The sequence below is a fragment of the Hyperolius riggenbachi genome, chromosome 11 (genome assembly GCF_040937935.1).
Source record: "Hyperolius riggenbachi isolate aHypRig1 chromosome 11, aHypRig1.pri, whole genome shotgun sequence".
In the NCBI taxonomy this organism is placed as follows: Eukaryota; Metazoa; Chordata; class Amphibia; order Anura; family Hyperoliidae; genus Hyperolius; species Hyperolius riggenbachi.
This window is the reverse complement of record NC_090656.1, coordinates 54,161,586-54,181,466: the sequence shown is the minus strand read 5'-3', so window position 1 is coordinate 54,181,466 and position 19,881 is coordinate 54,161,586. Positions and strand designations below refer to the sequence as shown.

Here is a 19,881-nt window from a genome sequence, read left to right as displayed (position 1 = left end):
CCAGTATAGCTAGTTAGTTGCCCCCAGTATAGCTAGTTTAGTTGCCCCCAGTATAGCTAGTATAGCTGCCCCAGTATAGTTGCCCCCAGTAAAGCTGCCCCCAGTACAGCTGGTATAGTTGCCCCCAGAATACCTGGTATAGTTGCCCCCAGTATAGCTAGTTTAGTTGCCCCCAGTATAGCTGCCCCCAGTATAGCTGGTATAGTTGCCCCCAGTTTTGCTGGTATAGTTGCCCCCAGTATAGATGCCCCAGAAGGGGAGAAGCAGCGCTAGAAGGAGGGGCAGTGGCGGCAGCGGTGGGGACCCCTCCTTCTGCCTCTCTACCCCTCCATAGAGTAGCGGTGGCAACTGCGGGCACGGCGGCAGGGAGACATGCACAGAATTACTCACCACGCCACGTTCCAAGCGCCGACAGCGTCATGTCGTCACAGATCTCCGCCTTCAATGCCGCCCACTGTGCTTCCGCTAATCAGGAAGCACAGTGGGCGGCTTTGAAGGCGGAGATCTGTGACGACATGACGCTGCCGGCGCTTGGAACGCGGAAGTGGTGAGTAATTCTGTGCATGTCTCCCCGCCGCCGAGCCTGCACTTGCCACCGCTACTCTATGGAGGGGGAGAGGCAGAAGGAGGGGTCCCAGGTGAGGGAGGGGGGATATTTCCCCCCTCCCCACCGCTGCTGCCACTGCCCCTCCTAGCGCTGCTTCCCCCCTCCTGCTCTGCTGCTGTGGGGGGTCGTGGCGACACCCCCCTAGCAGTCTGTCACCCGGTGCGCCACGCCCCCCTGCGCACTACAGTAGGAACACCACTGCATTGCCCCCTGTATCGCTCACCAGGGTGTCCATAGTGTGCACCTACTGTACTGCTTTCCAGTGCTGCGTGCAAATTTTGCACCAGTCATATTTACATCGAAAATCCTATTTTTTATTCGAGAAAATTTCCGCAAAAAGTGCTTGTATATTATTTTTCTGTGCAAATGTGAAAAAAATATATTTTTGCCATAAAAAGCAATAATATCTTACCGCTACTTTTTTGTGATAATACAAAAAATATGAATATTTTACAGAACAAAATTGCAATAAACACGAAAACACACTTGCAGGGGTGCAACAGGGGTGCTCGGATACCCCTTTTCAAATTCCGGATCTGATTCAGATCTGGATACCCAGATATCCGATCCGGGTCGGATATTCGATTTCAAAATGTTCAGATCCGACTCGGATATCTGACCCTAGTATCCGGGATATCTGGGCAAATTCGGATATCCGGATAGAAAAACCGGAAGTGGCCTTTAAATTGCTTTAAAAACGTTTTTTTAGGGTATATGAGGCATGTAGCATCATTATTTTGTAAAGGGGAACACTAATTGATGATGTGGGGACTTAAAATCCCCCCCCCCCACCAAAAAAAAATGGCTGTCAATTAACAGGCCTAGGTTCCAGACGGTCGTGCAGCCCACATTGTGTCCAAAGTCCAACCGCACAACTGGGACATGACAGTTTTCAGCCAAGACACCAGTCTGACTGTCACTCGGCAAGTGACACGTGACACGTGCCAAGTGACAGTCAGACAGCAGAGGAGAAGACACTAGTGCACACTAACTGTCACACTGGCACTGCTCACAGCACAGCAGTTCTGTAGAAAGCTAACACAGTAGTACTACTACTCTAACAACTACTAGCACTGACTGCAGTACTACAGCACTAACTACACAATAACACAGTAATCCTATCCCCTAATCCAGGGCCGGATTTACCATAAGGCACACTAGGCACGTGCCTGTAGGCGCCTGATTGTGCAAGGGCGGGTTTGAAATAGTCCCCTTCTTAGTTAAAAACCTAAAAATGTGTTCCCCATGACAGCGCCGCTCGCCCCGCCCACTTACGTCACGTTCCGGCAGCTGCAACTACAGTGACAGCCAGGCTGAGGGTGGCTAGTCAGTAGAGATGGGAAGTTCGGATCTTTTCAATGATCCGGATGATTCGAATCGGATCATTGAAGAGATCCGGATCTTTGATCCGAATCTCGGATCATATTACTAATGAAGCATTCGGGGGTGAAATGACTAGCAGGACAGGAGAAGGGGAGGTGGGTGGACACACAGAGAAGGGGAGAAGATGGACAGAGGGCAGGGAGTGGACAGAGAAGGGAGGAGGGATGAGCAGAGAGCAGAAATGTTTGCACACAATACCCACATGCTGAAGTCATATGCTTTACATGTATTTCACCTATATGTTCATCTGTACACTTTGAAAGAAAACGTTGCACAGTGAAAGAAAGCATTCCCAGAAGATAAGTGCAGCTGTATAGAGCGAATGCAGGAGGATCATACTGCCTTTCAATCACAGTGCCTGCAAAGTTACTGAGCTGTGCTGAGCCAAAAGCTTCCCATGTGTTCAATGTGCAGCACTACGGAACAGCCAGCCTATAGTCAGAGGCACTTATAGCCAGTAGGGGCTTGATTCACAAAGCGGTGCTAACCTATTTAGCACGTCTAAAGTCTTTAGACGCGCTAACCAGAGTGCTAAGTAGGTTAGCACCGGATTTCTCAATCAGATCGCGCGGTAACTTTGCGCGCGCAAAGTTTTACGCGCGCAAAGTTTTATGCGCGCTAAGTCCCATAGGCTTTAATGGGCACTTTGCGCGGAGCGCCCTGCGCTCTGTGCAGTACGCGCGTAAAGTTTTACGCGCATAAAGTTTTGCGCGCGTAAAGTTTTATGCGCGAAAAGCTTGTTTAGACGTGCTAAGGGGGTTTTCACAGGCGTGCTAACAGTTAGCACCGCTTTGTGAATCAAGCCCTATATGTGCTCTACACACATCTGGCAGTGGCACCGATGTCCCCCTCTCTCCCAACTACCTGTCTCCCTGCAAGGCTGCCTCCCATCCAACAGAGCGATCCATCTCAGCTCTGCTTCCAGGACCCCGCTGCCCGCTGAGAGGGGGCGTGTCGCTCCTGGCCCCGCCCCTTTTCCGATCCGAATCACTCATTTTGATGATTCGACTCACAAAATAGATTCGGATCAAAGATCCGAATCGTTCATGATCCGGACAACACTACTAGTCAGTCTGTCCCTTTCTTCCTGCCCCCCGCCGTATTCATGCCTGCACGCAGCGCTGCAACTTGCTAGTGAGCAGCAGCTGCGTGCATAGGCACTCATGGGGAGCGGGCAGTGTGCTTGTCAGCCTCTCCTGCTGCTATCTGCTCGGCTGGGACTTGGAGAAACTGTGGGTGGCCAGGGCTGAGCTGGCTTCCCTTACCGCCTGTGAAATCAGCCTGCCTGTGTTACAGTTAGGGCCGGTTCACACGGCCGCTTGGCGGCGTCTACCGTCAAGCGTTCGGGACCCATCGGCTAAACTCTCCCATTCAAGTGAATAGGAGCGTTTAGCATTGCGCGGTTACCGTCGATTACTGTCGATTGCATAAACGCGGCGTTCTGATCCCGATTTAACGCATCGTTTCGGCCGTCCCTAGAAGCCGCATGCAACGTCCAGGGACGGCTAGCCGGCGCGGCTTCATGTCCCCCTGCGGGGACGAGAAACGCCGATCGCGACGATCTCTGTACCGCCGCCACCGAACGGGACGTCACAGGACGACGCGACTTCCTGGCCGCCCCAACGCCGCCTGCCGTCCGTGTGAACCGGCCCTTAGTGACCACTCGAACGGAGGTAAGCAAAAATCTCCGCTCTGCCCCCCTCTTCTGTTCACAACAGCCAGCCAGTCAGCCAGCATGTGTAATTCGAGTGACACTGAGACAGACAGGCAGGGAGGGGGGCAGACGAAGCAGCCGTGTCAGATAGCCTTGTACTGTATAGGCTGCAGCTCCACCCCCTGTGTGTATGCTGTTGTTGGGACTTGAGGGCCACGCTGATCTGATCTTTCCCCTATGATCTGTGATAGGAGGGGGAAGGGGTCAGGCCCGGAGGTGCAGATGCAAAGCCTTCTCCTCAGATTCCTGCTGCTTGGCTCCAGCCTGACAAAGAGTGTCACCTGGCTGCAGCATTTGAATGGTACTTTTCCTCCTGTTAGCTAGATGATTGAATGGGGGAGTGAAGGTTTTGTTTTGTGTGTGCATGAGAAATGGTATGGGGGAGTATGTTTTCAGCGAGTGTGATGATCTGTGTGTGTGTGTGTGTGTGTGTGTGATCTGTGTGTGTGTGCGTGATCTGTGTGTGTGTGTGATCTCTGTGTGTGTGTGTGTGGGATCTCTGTGTGTGTGTGTGTGGGATCTCTGTGTGTGTGTGTGTGTGTGTGTGTGTGTGTGTGTGTGGGGGGGGGGGGATCTCTGTGTGTGTGTGTGTGTGGGATCTCTCTGTGTGTGTGTGTGTGTGATCTGTGTGTGTGTGTGTGTGGGATCTCTGTGTGTGTGTGTGTGGGATCTGTGTGTGTGTGTGTGTGATCTCTGTGTGTGTGTGGGATCTCTGTGTGTGTGTGTGGGATCTCTGTGTGTGTGTGTGGGATCTCTGTGTGTGTGTGTGTGGGATCTCTGTGTGTGTGTGTGTGGGATCTCTGTGTGTGTGTGGGATCTCTGTGTGTGTGTGGGATCTCTGTGTGTGTGGGGGATCTCTGTGTGTGTGGGGGATCTCTGTGTGTGTGTGGGATCTCTGTGTGTGTGTGGGATCTCTGTGTGTGTGTGGGATCTCTGTGTGTGTGTGTGTGTGTGTGTGGGATCTCTGTGTGTGTGTGTGTGGGATCTCTGTGTGTGGGGGGGGGGGATCTCTGTGTGTGTGTGTGGGATCTCTGTGTGTGTGTGTGGGATCTGTGTGTGTTTGTGTGTGTGATCTCTGTGTGTTTGTGTGTGTTTGTGTGCGTGTGATCTGTGTGTGTTTGTGTGCGTGTGATCTCTGTGTGTTTGTGTGCGTGTGATCTCTGTGTGTTTGTGTGCGTGTGAGCTCTGTGTGTTTGTGTGCGTGTGAGCTCTGTGTGTTTGTGTGCGTGTGAGCTCTGTGTGTTTGTGTGCGTGTGAGCTCTGTGTGTTTGTGTGCGTGTGAGCTCTGTGTGTTTGTGTGCGTGTGAGCTCTGTATGTTTGTGTGCGTGTGAGCTCTGTATGTTTGTGTGCGTGTGAGCTCTGTATGTTTGTGTGCGTGTGAGCTCTGTATGTTTGTGTGCGTGTGAGCTCTGTATGTTTGTGTGCGTGTGAGCTCTGTATGTTTGTGTGCGTGTGAGCTCTGTATGTTTGTGTGCGTGTGAGCTCTGTATGTTTGTGTGCGTGTGAGCTCTGTATGTTTGTGTGCGTGTGAGCTCTGTATGTTTGTGTGCGTGTGAGCTCTGTATGTTAGTGAGCGTGTGTGAGCTCTGTAGGTTTGAGCGTGTGATCTCTGTGTGCTAGTGAGCGTGTGTGATCTCTGTGCGTTTGTGTGTGTGATCTGTTTGTAAGTGAGTGTAGTGCACATAATCAAAGGGCACCTAAAAATGTGGGTGCCCTGGCAAGCTGATAGCAAAATATGGATAAATTTACCAATATTTTACTATTAAAGTGTAAAGGATTGTAAAATATTGGTATGAAATACCAATATTTTACTATAGCTCCACCTACCCCTACTTTCACACAACCTCCCCGAGACGCCTAACCATCGCACACTGCACAGACACCTTACTGACACATAATACTAACCACCCATTCCGCACAAACACCATACCTGATGCCTAACTTCCCCCCCACACACACAAACACCCTACCTGACACCTAACCTTAACCGCGCCCACGCCACTAATCGCCACAGAAAAAGAAAATAACGTAATTTTTCGGGCACCACCATAGGCCCATTGAAATAGTGTCATTGAGGAGTAAATAGATCACCCAATAAATATTGGGTACTGGACTGCTAGGATGCTTTTTAACGGGCACCGAGGGCGCCCAAATTTCCACTCTGCCGCTATTTCAATGTCTTGCATAGTTTTATTTTTTAACAAAAGGGGGTGTGGCTTAAGGTGTGGCCTGTGCTGAGGGGGCGGAGTTTAGGGCGCCAGATCTTCTGTGCCTATAGGCTCCACAGCTCTAAATCCGGCCCTGCCCTAATCCCTAACCTAAACTATACCTAAGGCTAATAGCTGGCCAGCAGGCAGCAGCTGGCCTTGTCTGTGCACAGCACACAAACACACACAGACACATAGCAGCTGCCTGCACACACTCTGACTGTCACACAAATGACATCAAGCTAATTAATGATTTAACAATAGTGTAGTGATAGTGAAGGGGTTAATCACTGAACAGCTTTTGGTTTATCACTGTGTACAGCCCTTGCTAGGCCAGCAGCACTGGAGCACACACTCTGACTGTCATACAATGACAGCAATCACGCTAATTAACGATTTAACAATAGTGTAGTGATAGTAGTGAAGGGGTTAATCACTGAACAGCTTTACGTTTATAACTGTGTACAGCCCTTGCTAGGCCACCAGCACTGGAGCATGTCTCTCAGTGAGCATTCAGCAAGCTAAGACATTATGTCTCATTATGGCAGCCCTCCTTATTATACAGGGGGGCTGGCCAGTGTTCCTTTCTGTGATTGGGTGCCAGGGTTTAAGCTGGAAGCCCTCTGATTGGCTCAATAAGGTCAGGTGGGGCTGGCCAGGGTTCCCCTCCCTGATTGGTTGCTAGGGCTTCTGCTGGGAGCCCTCTGATTGGCTCCAGGATGTCATCTCCTTAGTTACAGTATTTCAGATCTGGATATCCGCAATATCCACGGATATCCTCGTTATGCGCCCAAATATTCACAGATAGCTATCCGGATATTTTAAAAAATCCGGAATCCGAATCGGATAACGGAAAAAAGTTCGGATATCCGGGTTACCCGGTTATACGGAATCTGGATGAGCACCACTGGTAGGCAAGCTCTGTGCTCCATGGTTCAGGCAGGAGCAGCAGAGTAGAGGGAGAGACTGGAAAAGATTGGTTTAGTGTAGAGCTGATGCCACCCCTCATACAGACTGCAGCCCTGAATCACGTGATTCAGTCAGCTTCGTGGTAGGGCCGGCCCTGTGTTTACCAAACAAAAATGGGTGAATGGAGTCAGTGATTGTGACGTCACCCTCCAATTCCTGTTGCTTTTGCCGCAGTTTACCATTCAGCCTCAGACCCTGAGGGAATCCTGAAGGCATTCAGCGCTGCAGGCAAAGTAGCCTTTTGGATTAGTTGGTAAGTCCACACACAGTACAATTTTGATTGCATCTCAAATAGAGATCGGGACGCTGCCACCAATTTGCAATAAGCGTGTAAATACGCAAATCTAACTTTAGCTAAATCCTACAGGAAAAATGGTTAATTCAACATTCTTTCTAGAGATAGCAAAATATAACAATATTAATAAAAATGGTTATGGTATCGTTCCCTTAGGAAACGTGGAACACTTGGCAGAGCTTTCAGAACAAACACTTAGACTAAAAATTTTTAATTGTTTATTTTATAATCAAATAGAGCATAAACTAAATGCAGCAATTTAACGGATTGTTATAGTTAAAAAAATAAAGTTTCTTGGGCAGTGCGGGCAGGGCGGCCGCACTGGGCGCAGACCGGAAAGTAGAAAAAGGGGGGCGCAGGCGTCAAGTCATCATCACGTCACCACCACATGATGACCCCTGACGTCATGTAGCAGTAATGCAGGCTGTCAGTGTGCAGCTTCCATGGAGGAGTCGGCTTTCCGGGCTCTATTCGCCTGTGTGTTTACCTGGTCCCTGCTTCCTCCTGGATGAGCGGCTGGTCACTAGTAAGTAGGCAGATCTACCTGTGACCTGTGGCTGTGTGACTGTCACTAAAGAATAATGCTGGGAATACACCCTGCGTTTTTTCAGCTGATAGATGGTTCGATTGTCCGATCTTTCCTTCAATCCTTTTACCGCTCAATTTCTGATAGAAGTGAATGGAACTTGATAAGAAAAGATAAGAGAATTGAGCAGGAAATCGAGTGGAAAAACGAATTGAAAATCGATCGAACGATAAATCGACCGAAAAAACACATTGTGTATTCCCATCCCAGTATAAGGGTTTGCGAGACCACAGGGGTGGGGGAAAGAGGGTGCAATTTTTACACCCTCGCCCTGGGTGCAATTTAGCCTAGAAACTGCCCTGATAAACTCCACACCATTTACTATAGAGAGTGACTGGCTTGGACTGAAATAATATTTCTTGTTTTTAAGTGAGGCTGGGGCCCTAAAAGGGTACTCTACATCACACCTTCATGCACATTTTCATACACTGGGCGCATTTAGCGCAAGTGAATCCGTCACAGTGAGCACAAGGGCCGGGCCCATGACCTGAGGCAGGCCCAGTGGTGACCAGATCAGAGATAATAGGGCAGTCAAATGTGAATTAAGGAAGGGGCGAACATGCTAGAGGACATTAACCTTTTTCAATCCTATGTAGACTATGTCCGACATTGGCATTTTCCAATAATTATATAAATATATATATTTTCCCCAAATTGCACATCTTTAGTTATGCTATCCTTTTTTTGTCCTAGAGAGCGACCACATCCACAGAGTGAAAAAAACTGAAGCAAGAATTAAAGCAACCCATCTTTGTAAGTATTCTTGACTACATATACATTTGCCATCTATAGTATTCACTACATACATTTGCCTCCTGGGTTTTTTTTTTGGTTTTTTTTTAAGTGTTTGAACATCTTATCTCTTAAGTCGTGAAACCTGGCAGGGCTGTCGTCTACCTTCTGCAATCTGCTAGAGTGAGGTGCTGCTACAGGCCACAACAGAACATTGTTGAGTCAGAGCCCGTGTGACTTATTCATTCTCTCAGCTTGTTATTGTCGAGCTTGCGGAACGACCTTTGTTGCCCTGTGGAGTCAGATGCGTGCAGGACTCCGACATGCTGCTAAAACTACAAGGTTTTCTTTTCGGCCTGATCCATCTTGGAACAGGTAAGCTGCCAACCCCGATAAGTGTAGACCTATTTGTGTTCACTGCACTGAGCTCTTCTGATCCGCTGATGAGAGTCCACGTTGCACAATCAGCCCTGTGGCAGCTTTCTTCAAATGTGGAGAAAAAAAAAACTTTCTAAAAAGTTGTGAGAATGTTTTCTCTTAGGAAAAGGCAGAGGCTTCTCTTCCTGCTGGACCTGAGATACTGTGTTAAGGGTATTGCTGCTTCTTAGGAATAATACAATGGTGTATTTGTAAGAGCCCCATTCATTCAGCTTCTACTGTATAATGAGATTGTGCAGCCATCAGTGGTCCCTTGCTGTTGTCACTTTACTCCACCTCCATCGGCAAACTGATCTCATCCCTGGACTTCAACTTCCACCTATATGCAGATGATACCCAGATCTACCTCCATACTACAGACCTCTCCACCACCACCATGGAGAAGGTATCCTCCTGCCTCTCAACCATCTCATCCTTCATGTCTACTAGGTTCCTGAAATGAAACCTGAATAAAACTGCTCCTAATTTTTCTGCTTTGTGCAGTCTCAACCCCACAGACATTTATGTCACTTTCAGCAGTACAAACATCTGCCAAAGCCCACCCTGGACTCAGCCCCCTCTCTTTCACCCCATATCCAAACCATTACTAGGGCTTGAAATTTACATTTATGCCAAGATCTGCCTCTTCCTGACCCCCAGACATTGCCTCATCCATGCCTTCATAATCTCCCGCCTGGACTACTGCAACACCCTCCTGTCCAGCCTCCCTCTGAACTGCATCACCCCTCTACAATCCATCATGAACGCAGCAGCCAGACTAATCTACTCCTCCCACCGTTCTGTCTCCACCACTCCCATATGCAAATCCCTCCACTGGTCCCGATCCACTTCAGAATTGGCTATACGATTTTATGTCTGACCTACAAATCTATACACAATTCCTGCCAGACCTACATCTCTGACCTGGTCAGCAGATACACACCTGGCTGCCCACTTCTCCTCCAGTAATTGTATCATGGGCTCCAGTGAACATCTTGCAAAGCCTGTCTATGCCCTAAGAACAAATGTCTTATGGCCATGTCTTTAGCTTAGGCTTACCTAATAGTTGGCAGATACTGTAACTAGTCTCTAAGGAGTACTTTTAACCCAAGATTGAACTTCATTCAAATCAGTAACAGATATCGCCTTTCCCATGAGGCGTCTTTACCTTTTCTTAAATAGATCATCAGGGACTGATATTATCATGAACCCCTCCCATAGTGTGTTGTCAGGGCTATGGCCATGACAGTTTGCTGTCTGTCAACCCTATTGCATTGTGGGAGATAATGCAATTGCCAAAATAATGCAACTTCTCCACTCTGCAGATTGCCTCTGTCCAGTTCGAATTTTAGTTGAGGCAGAACACAGTTTGTTCTAGAAAATTATTTGTTAGTTTTCATCTATAGCTTTAATGTATTTATTTATATAAAATTTATTTTAAGGCTTGGGGCATGAAAGACCAATGGTGGACACAAAATATGGGCAGCTCCGAGGACTGATGCTAACGGTGAAGGAGACCCCTAGAACCGCAGATGCATTTTATGGAATCCCGTTTGCGAAGCCTCCAACTGGATCCTTACGGTTTAAAGGCCCAGAACCCCCTGAGCCCTGGGAATCTATCCAAGATGCCTCCAAACTTCCCCCCATGTAAGTCCACATAGGTTCTGCTAATAATAACTTTGTTTAGTGGAAACTTTAAAGTACCCCTGACTAGCACACAGCACCATCCCACTTCTCCAGTGGCCCCCTTCTGCCATCAAATATGGGCAGGGAGTAAGTTCTTACTCCCCTCTTCCCATCCTTAACTACACCCCCTCCACTCGCTGCTATAGTTCCCCATATGATTCACTGCATACAGCGGGCAGGGGAGCTACGCTGCGTATGGTCTTGTGGTGATTGAGGTCGGAAGGATATCCGATATACGATCTCAATTATCACAAGTCCACACACAGGGCAGCTCCCCTGTGCACTGTGTGTAGTGGATCATAAGAGGAACTATAGAGGCAAGTGGAGGGGGCTGAATTATGGACAGACAGAGGGAAGAAAGAACTGCCACTTCCTCCCTGCCCATATTCGACGTTCGGCTCAGTCAAAGATTACGACTGAGCAGAATTGGGGCTATAGGGGGCACTGGAGGGTGGTGCTGTGTAGTAGTCGCACAGCACCAGTAACAAAAACGATATTAAAAATATCGGGGCCAAGGTCGGGGTCAGGGGTACTTAAATAGTCAAAATATCTACACTGAAACACAGCTGTTCTGAGTGAATTTTTACAATAACAATGAGTTTCTATTTCAAAGTCGTCAAGCAACATTTCAAACTACTGCAAAATTTACTTCGGACAATTCAAGGAGTAATTTTGCAATGATTTATAATTTCCCCAAATTCCATTGCAAAAATAAGAACTTTTTTGAAAATATGTTTCATCTATACCGTAGACAACAATGCATTTGGCGAAAATGCGTTCTGCCATGGCAATATATTTACATCTGTGTGAAACTTATGGTGAAATGAAAATGGCAGTATTCGCTCATCGCAACTGTTGTAGCACTCTCACTGTGAACACACTATGGCAAGGCAAAAATATTTTAGTCAATACCATGAATGTAATTTCTTTTAACTTGCGTAATGGATGTGAAAGTTATGCAAATCAAGACTACCCCCAAAATCGTAATTGTAAAAATTATGCAAAAAAAAAAAAAATCATATGGTAAATTACCCATTAAAGGATACCCGAACTGACATGTGACATGATGAGATAGACATGTGTATGTAAAGTGACTTGCTCACAAATAACTATGCTTTGTTACTTTTTTTCTTTATCTGCCTGAAAGAGTTAAATATCAGGTATGTAAGTGGCTGACTCAGTCCTGACTCAGACAGGAAGTGACTACAGTGTGACCCTCACTTATAAGAAATTCCCCTTTTTAGATCTTTTTTGCTCTCAGAAGCCATTTTCTGCTAGGAAAGTGTTTTATAGTTGGAATTTCTTTTTTTTTTTTTTTGTAAATCAAGTTTTATTGGTTCAAAGAATCCAAAAACAGTGATTAATCCAAAACAATTGAGGGTACGCAGAGTAGAACAGCAGAATATGTAACCTGATAACATTACACAGAGACAAGGAAATACTATAATATCACAAGCCCTTGTGGAAAAATAATCGAAAGATAGTGGACTACAGTACAGTAGAAGAGAGCCAAATGAGAGTATCACTGCACAGGGTTCCAGAACCTTTTTATCAATTTTCTAACAGAGTTTAGGGGAAGGATAGGGGAAAGAGACAGAAAGAAGGAAAATAGTAGAGAAAGGGAGTAAGGGAGAAAGGAGGGAGCACCAACAAAGAGGCGTATACCAAAATGTATCACATGATTGGGAAGATATAGGAAGGCAGAGAATCCCAAGGGTTACATATATATATAGGGAGCAGCATAGAGAAGATCATGGATGGGTAATGGGGGGGGGGTAAGTTTGTCTTCTCTATAGTCTATCCACACTGACCACTGAATGGTGAATTGTTCCCTCTTGTTCTGGGCGGAGAGTACCAATTCCTCCATTCTCATAATATCATTTATTGTCTCTATTAATTCCAACCGACCAGGGGGTATGGTAGCTTTCCAATTTTTGGCAATGAGATAACGCACTGCCGTAAGTAGATGGCGAAGGAGGTCCTTCCTGGCCGATTTAATGGAGCCAGGTAAAAGAGAGAGTAGAGCCATTTCCGGAGAGGCGATAATCTCACAGCAGTACATATCTCCATACCAAAGGAAAACATCCTCCCATAAGCCCTTTACAATTGAGCAACTCCACCACATATGACTATAAGAACCCACTTCCAGGCCACAACGCCAACACATATCAGATGCACCAGAAGACCATGTACATGTCTGAGTAGGTGTGCGGAACCAACGTGTCAGTAATTTGTAATTTCTCTCCTGGGCGCTATTAGAGACAGAGGATTTGTGTGTTAAAGTCAAAACTTTATCCCATTCCTGGGAGGAGAGAGAGCGACCCAAGTCACCTTCCCATTTAGAACAGATGTGCTCGAAAGATGAAGGCAAAAAATCCAGCAACATCTGGTATAAAAGGGAAAGTACATGTTCAGGTCTCTGTGAACAGGTGCAGAGTTCTTCTAGGTATGTGAGTTTCCTGGAGAATTGGGTAAGTACAGGAAACTTTTAAATATAATTTCTCAATTGTAAATAGTGAAACCAGGACAGTCGGGGCCTGGAAGGGTTAGAGAATGTTGGTAGGCAATGTATATCTGGTAGCTGGCCATTGTGGAGGATGTGTCTGAATTGGGGCCAATCTCCACGTGAAAAGCCCAAGAAAGTGTTCACACATGTGGCTGGAGGAAACCCCAAATTGTCAAAAAGTGGAGACAAAGGACCAGGAATGGAGAAAATAAATGAGCTGGAGAGCAATGAATCCCAGTTGAGCAGAGTGGACTTCACCCAGATTGGTATATAAGGAATGGATTTACGATAAGCAGGGTCTGTCCAAGGCAAGGCTCTAGTATCCAAGCCCAGGAGGTTAGATTCCAGAGATACCCATTGTTTGGATTCCTTGACTGGAACCAGTCAATTATGTGTGTGAGAGAAGCTGCTTTATGATACAATTCAATGTCGGGGAGACCAAGTCAACCATCAGATTTGGATTTACATAGTAGTGAATATTGGAGGCGTGGAAGTTTATTTGCTCCCCAGATGTATCTGGTGAAAAGGCTTCTAATGGCTCTGAAAAAGGGTTTGGGAATGTTGAGAGGTATTGCCTGTATGACATAGAGGAATTTGGGGAGTATGTCCATTTTTAAAGTGTTAATTCTGCCCAACCAGGATGGTCTATTATAGGATGGTTTTTGAAGTTGTTTAGAAATCAATTGGAAGAGAGGAAGGTAGTTGAGTTGGTACAGGTCTTGTAGGTTAGAGGGGATATTTATTCCTAGATAGCGTATGTGATGATAGTTCCATTTAAAGGAGAAGTTCTGTTGAAGTCTTTCGACCGTGCAGGGGGGTAATGAAATATTAAGCATTTCAGTTTTGGACAGGTTAATTTTGAAATTGCTCAAAGCTCCAAATCGTGCAGCTTCTACAAGAATGTTGGGGATGGAAATAAGGGGGGAGGTAATGAAAAGCAGTAAGTCATCAGCGTATAGTGCCGTCTTATAGTGTAAGGAGTTAGAGGAGATACCCTGAATGGAAGGGTTTGACCTGATAGCTTCAGCGAGGTGTTCCATTGTTAGGATATACAGCAAGGGGGATAAAGGGCAGCCCTGCCTAGTTCTATTACTGATAGGGAAGGCGTCCGACAGGATCCCGTTTATAGTTGGAATTTCTTATCAGTGAGGGTCACACTGTAGTCACTTCCTGTCTGATTCAGTCAGCCACTTGCATACCTGATATTTAACTCTTTCAGGCAGAGAAAGAAAAAAGGAACACAGCATAGTTATTTGTGTGCTAGGCACTGTACATACCCATGTCTATCTCATCATGTCACATGTCACTTCAGGTATCCTTTAAATTGAACAGATATTTAAAAAATGGTATTGTGTGTGGCCACCTTAAGCCTGAGGTGTCTTCTTCCATCCCTCTTGCATATTTGAGTTGAGTGAAGAAGTGCCTCACCTCTTCAGGATCCACCAACGCATCTCCTCAGTTCAGCTGCTTGTCCTGTGTCTGTGATTTCAGTGGTGTTTGTGGTCATGGAACCCACTGTGGTGGCAGGTCATGTGATGACAGATGACACTGGAGCCATGGAAACAGGACAGTAAGTGGCAGAAGTGAGGAGATGAGTTCCTTGAATGCTGGAGAGCTGAGGCACTTCTCCACTTGCCACTAACTTTGCAGACTGTTGCTACCAGTTGTCAGTGCCATCCCCTACAGTATCCCACCTGAATCATATAATTCAGGTGGCTTCATAATAGGGTCAGCCCTGCACCTCACTAGGGCGCACAAATACTACGTACCTCTATGGATCACTAGTCAACTAATTAATGCTAATATCACTAATTTGCGCACATACCCGGAAGAGGCGGGATTCCAGCAAAGGGCTCTGGTTGGAGTTCTCCTTTAAAGGACGTGACCTGATTATGCTACCCCTGCTTCTGCAGGTGCCTGCAGCGTGTAGCATCCCTAGAAGACTTCAAACAATACCTCCAGGGGAGTCTGACTTTACCTCCGATATCAGAAGACTGTCTCTACCTCAATGTCTACACGCCGTCAGATCGGGACCCTTATACTAAACGTCCTGTAAGTAACTAACTAATATAATCATCAAACAGGTACAAATCAGGAAACCTGCTTTCTAGCTAAAAACACTTTCTAGTAGTTAATTGCTTCTTTATAAAGTTTCTCCAGCGCTCTGTGTAATTTAAGCAGAAAAAAAGGCCTTTTGCTACATAAAGGAAATTTTAGGTAACCGCAAATGGTCAGTTAGTTACCTTGGGATTTATCCAGCCCCCTGAAGTCCTCTGGTCTCTCACCGTCATTACGCCCCGCTCCGTTCATGCTGCATGTGCGGCCCTGTGCTGTGCACCTCCTCGTTTGCGCTCCTATAGCCTCCTTCCGCCTGCAACTGTCAGTGTCCTGTGCTGCCATGCTTCCGCCCTCAAGCTTCCAACTACCAGTGTCCTGTGCTGCCATGTCTCATCCTTCCAGCCTGCACCTATCAGTATCCTGTACTGCCATGTCTCTTTCTTCCAGCCTGCACCTATCAGTGTCCTGTGCTGTCATGCCTCCTCCTTCCAGCCTGCATCTCTCAGTGTCCTGGACTGCATATCTCCTTCTACTAGCCTGCACCTAACAGTGTCCGATGCTGCCATGCCTCCTCCTTCCAGCCTGCACCTATCAGTGTCCTGTGCTGCCATGTCTCCTCCTTCCAGCCTGCACCTATTTGTGCCCGTGTTACCATGCCTCCTCCTTCCAGCCTGCACCTATCAGTGTCCTGTGCTGCCATGCCTCCTCCTTCCAGCCTGTATCTCTGTGTCCTGAACTGCATCTGCATGTCTCCTCCTACTAGCCTGCACCTATCAGTGTCCGGTGTTGCCATGCCTCCTCCTTACAGCCTGCATATCTCAGTGTCCCTGTGCTGCCACGCCTCCTCCTTCCAGCCTGCACCTATCAGTGTCCTGTGCTGTCATGCCTGCTCCTTCCAGCCTGCATATCTCAGTGTCCTGAACTGCATGTCTCTTCCTACTAGCCTGCACCTATCAGTGACCAGTGATGCCATGCCTCCTCCTTCCAGCCTGCATATTTCAGTGTCCCTGTGCTGGCATGTCATCCCCTTCAAGCCTGTACCTGTCAGTGTTCCTATGCTGCCATGCCTCCTCTTCCCAGCCTGCACCTATCAGTGTCCTGTGCTGCCATACCTCCTCCTCCCAGCCTGCACCTATCAGTGTCCTGTGCTGAAATGCCTCCTCCTTCCAGTCTACATCTCTGTGTCCTGTGCTGATTGGCTCCTCCTTCCAACCAGTACCTATCAGTGTCCCTGTGCTGCCATGCCTCCCCCATCCAGCCTGCACCTAGCAGTGTCCTGTGCTACCGTGCCTCCCCCTCCAGCCTCCACCTATCGGTGTCCTGTGCTGCCATATCTCCTCCTTCCAACCTGCACCTACCCAGTGTCCTATGCTTCCATGCCTCCCCCTCCAGCCTCCACCTATCGGTGTCCTGTGCTTCCGTGCCTCCCCCTCCAGCCTCCACCTATCAGTGTCCTGTGCTGCCTGCCACCCCCTCCAGCCTGCACCTAGCAGTGTCCTGTGCTGCCTGCCTCCCCCTACAGCCTGCACCTAACAGTGTCCCTGTGCTTCCTGCACCTAGCAGTGTCCCTATGCTTGAGGGAGAAGGGTTCTGTTTCTGTAGTATTATGTTATACTAGCCGACCCGCGGCGTAGCATACGCCGCATAATGAGGTGGAGGGCAGGAAGGGGGTATTGGGCACAGCGGCGGACCCTATGTGCGCTCCCCCTCCAGCTTAAGCTCAGCAGCACCCCCCCTCCCTCACCTGGGTCCCCAATGTGCACTCCCCCTCCAGCTTAAGCTCAGCAGGACCCCCCCTTCTTCACCTGGGTTCCCCATGTGCACTCCCCCTGCAGCTTAAGCTCAGCAGGACCCCCCTCCCTCACCTGGGTCCCCCATGTGTGCTCCCCCTCCAGCTTAAGCTCAACAGGACCCCCCCTCTCTCACCTGGGTCCCCCATGTGCGCTCCCCCCTCCTGCTTAAGCTCAGCAGCAGCCGCCACTATTAGTAAGAGGCAGCGGGCGGGGATGACTCACCTCTTCCGCGTTCCAGCGTGCGTTCCACTGTCGTCACTTCCTGCAATGCCGCCACTGTATTGGTGTAATTTGCCTTCTTAAAACAGATGGAAATGTGCAATAATTCAGCTATAAGTGAACATTTGTGGTTACCCACAATGCACTGCTACTAAATATGCAAATTATCCCTTTTCACCCTTGGTAGGCCAAGCAAGCATTCAGAACCGCTGGTGTATAGCAAGCATATAGCTTTAAATTTTACCCATCATATCAAACCCACATGTAGACAACCTGTTTTGGACTTTTGGTCCTCATTAGTACATGGCAAGGATTGATATGGCTGTATGAGATAGGGATTGGACCAGTACAACAGAGTATCCAAGCAGCTCAGGGTGACCCAAACTACTAAGAATATATAGGGGGATAAAAGGGACCAAAAAGCCCTCCTACTAAAAAAAAAAGCAAAGCTTGATGTAATTTGCCTTCTTAAAACAGAAGCAAATCTGCAATTATTCAGCAATAAGTGAACATTTGTGGTTACCCACAATGCACTGCTACTGAATATGCAAATTATCCCTCTTCGCCCTTGGTTTGATATGGCACTACATCTTCTTCTTGCTTCGACCAGCCCCTTCTTCTTGCTTCGACCGGCCCTGTATTTATTTATATATATAGATATAAATTTGTCACAAGCTTATGGAGTAATAGCTGATAGGAACACGTGTTTCTGTTTATTATTCCTAAATATCATTGCTATATTTCATTCCCCATGATCTCCAGGTGATGGTCTTTATATATGGCGGTGGCTTATTGATTGGAGGAGCCAGTCTTTTTGAAGGATCTGCATTAAGCATCTATGAAGATGTGGTGGTCGTGGCCATCCAGTACCGACTGGGAGTTATGGGCTTCTTCAGGTAGCTGCTGGACCAGGTGTACCTAAAGCAGGGGTTGGGCAAACTTTTTGACTCATGGGACATAATGGGTTCTTAAATTTGTGTAGGCCCCCAGTTTAGGTGGCAGATGAGTGCCCCCCATATAGGTAGCCATGTGTTCCCCCAGCATGTGTTCCCCCAGCATTAAGGAGGAACGCAAGAAAGTTAATAGTGAATACATCAAGTACCACCTGAGCCTCTGCTCTAGGGCCCTATGGCTGCTATGGCTCTTGCGATGCCCTTGCCCACCACCTCCTCTACCCCCAGTACTGGGAGCCAAATGGAAACCAAATATGTCACCAGTCTAAGGTAAGCTCCCAGGGTAGCAGATGAGCGCCCCCCTCACACATACACACTGTTGGTGGACAGGAGGTGTGCCCATCAGTAGCCCCACCTCTCAAGTATAGGTATTAGATGGGCCCCCCTTTCGGGTGTAATGGAAGTCTCCTTTCGGGAGTAATGGAAGTCTTAGGTCAGCCCCCACTTTAGGTAGCAGATGAGCCTCCCCAGAATAGGTAGCCAGTGCATCCCCAGTATTAACTACTTTGGCCTCCTGGACGTACTAGCTACGCCCAGGAGGCCATGTGCGCGTCTGCGCGCTCCCGTGGCTGATCGTGCGCGCGCGCTCTCGGCCGCGGATCGTTAGCCCAGGAATCAGTGAATCAGGCTATGGTGCCCGATCACTGATTCCTCTCCCCCGCAGAAAAAGCGACAGCTTCTCTCAGAGGCTTCGCTTTTTGTGGCTGTTGCGTCCCCCATGCGTCTCTCTAAGCGTATGTTTTGCTTAGAGTGACGTCATGTAAACAAACTCATGGCCATCTTGTGGCCAAAAAGTAATACTACAACTAAAACTAAAAAAATAAATAAAGATCAACACACATTTACATTATAACCCTATTGTTTACATCCCACCCTCCCAAAACTACCCAAATAAAATGTTTAATAAAAAAAGGTAAATACATGTATTGTTTTTGTTTTTTTATTTTTTATATTAAACATTTTATTTGGGTAGTTTTGCACGCGCGCGATCGGCCGCGGGAGCGCGCGGACGCTCACATGGCCTCCTGGATGTAGCTAGTACGTCCAGGAGGCCAAAGTAGTTAATACTGGGGATGCACTGGCTACCTATTCTGGGGAGGCTCATCTGCTACCTAAAGTGGGGGCTGACCTAAGACTTCCATTACTCCCAAAAGGAGTTCATCACAATGAACTGATCTATATCTTGTTTTTTCCGCCACCAATTAGGCTTTCTTTGGGGGGTACATTTTGCTAAGAGCTACTTTACTGTAAATGCATTTTAACAGGAAGAATAAGAAAAAAACGGAAAAAATTCATTATTTCTCAGTTTTCAGCCATTATAGTTTTAAAATAATACATGCCTCCATAATTAAAACTCACGTATTGTATTTGCCCATATGTCCCAGTTAATACACCGTTAATATTATGTCCCTATAACAATGTATGGCGACAATATTTTATTTGGAAATGAAGGTGCATTTTTTCCGTTTTGCATCTATCACTATTTACAAGTTTAAAATAAAAAAAATATAGAAATATTTCATCTTCACATTGATATTTAAAAAGTTTAGACCCTTAGGTAAATACGTTTTTTTTTTTTATTGTAATGTTTTTTATTTAAAGTGAACCTTAAGTCACGCAAATAAATTGAGTTTTACTCACCTGGGGCTTACCTCAGCCCCCTGCAGCTGATCGGTGCCCACGACGAGTTGCTCTGATGCTCCGGGTAGTGTTGGGCGAACACCTAGATGTTCGGGTTCGCGAACGTTCGCCGAA

At 47.3% G+C, this 19,881-nt stretch overlaps 1 protein-coding gene across 1 annotated transcript; it reads left to right on the top strand.

Annotated features, from left to right (window-relative positions):
• Positions 1–3,941: 3,941 nt before the first annotated feature.
• On the top strand, positions 3,942–18,073 carry LOC137537802 (carboxylesterase 3-like). Its single transcript, XM_068259763.1, has 5 exons — positions 3,942–4,005; positions 8,456–8,515; positions 10,354–10,558; positions 15,017–15,155; positions 17,936–18,073. The coding sequence occupies exons 3-5, from the start codon at positions 10,374–10,376 to the stop codon at positions 18,071–18,073; spliced, it is 462 nt and encodes a 153-aa protein (XP_068115864.1). The 5' UTR covers positions 3,942–4,005; positions 8,456–8,515; positions 10,354–10,373.
• Positions 18,074–19,881: the final 1,808 nt, after the last annotated feature.

Excerpts from the sequence above, each read along its gene's own strand:
- LOC137537802 (XM_068259763.1), top strand. The coding sequence starts at position 10,374 with ATGGTGGACACAAAATATGGGCAGCTCCGAGGACTGATGCTAACGGTG. Across the intron at positions 10,559-15,016 it reads GCCTCCAAACTTCCCCCCAT|GTGCCTGCAGCGTGTAGCAT; the intron begins GTAAGTCCACAT and ends CTGCTTCTGCAG. Across the intron at positions 15,156-17,935 it reads ACCCTTATACTAAACGTCCT|GTGATGGTCTTTATATATGG; the intron begins GTAAGTAACTAA and ends CATGATCTCCAG.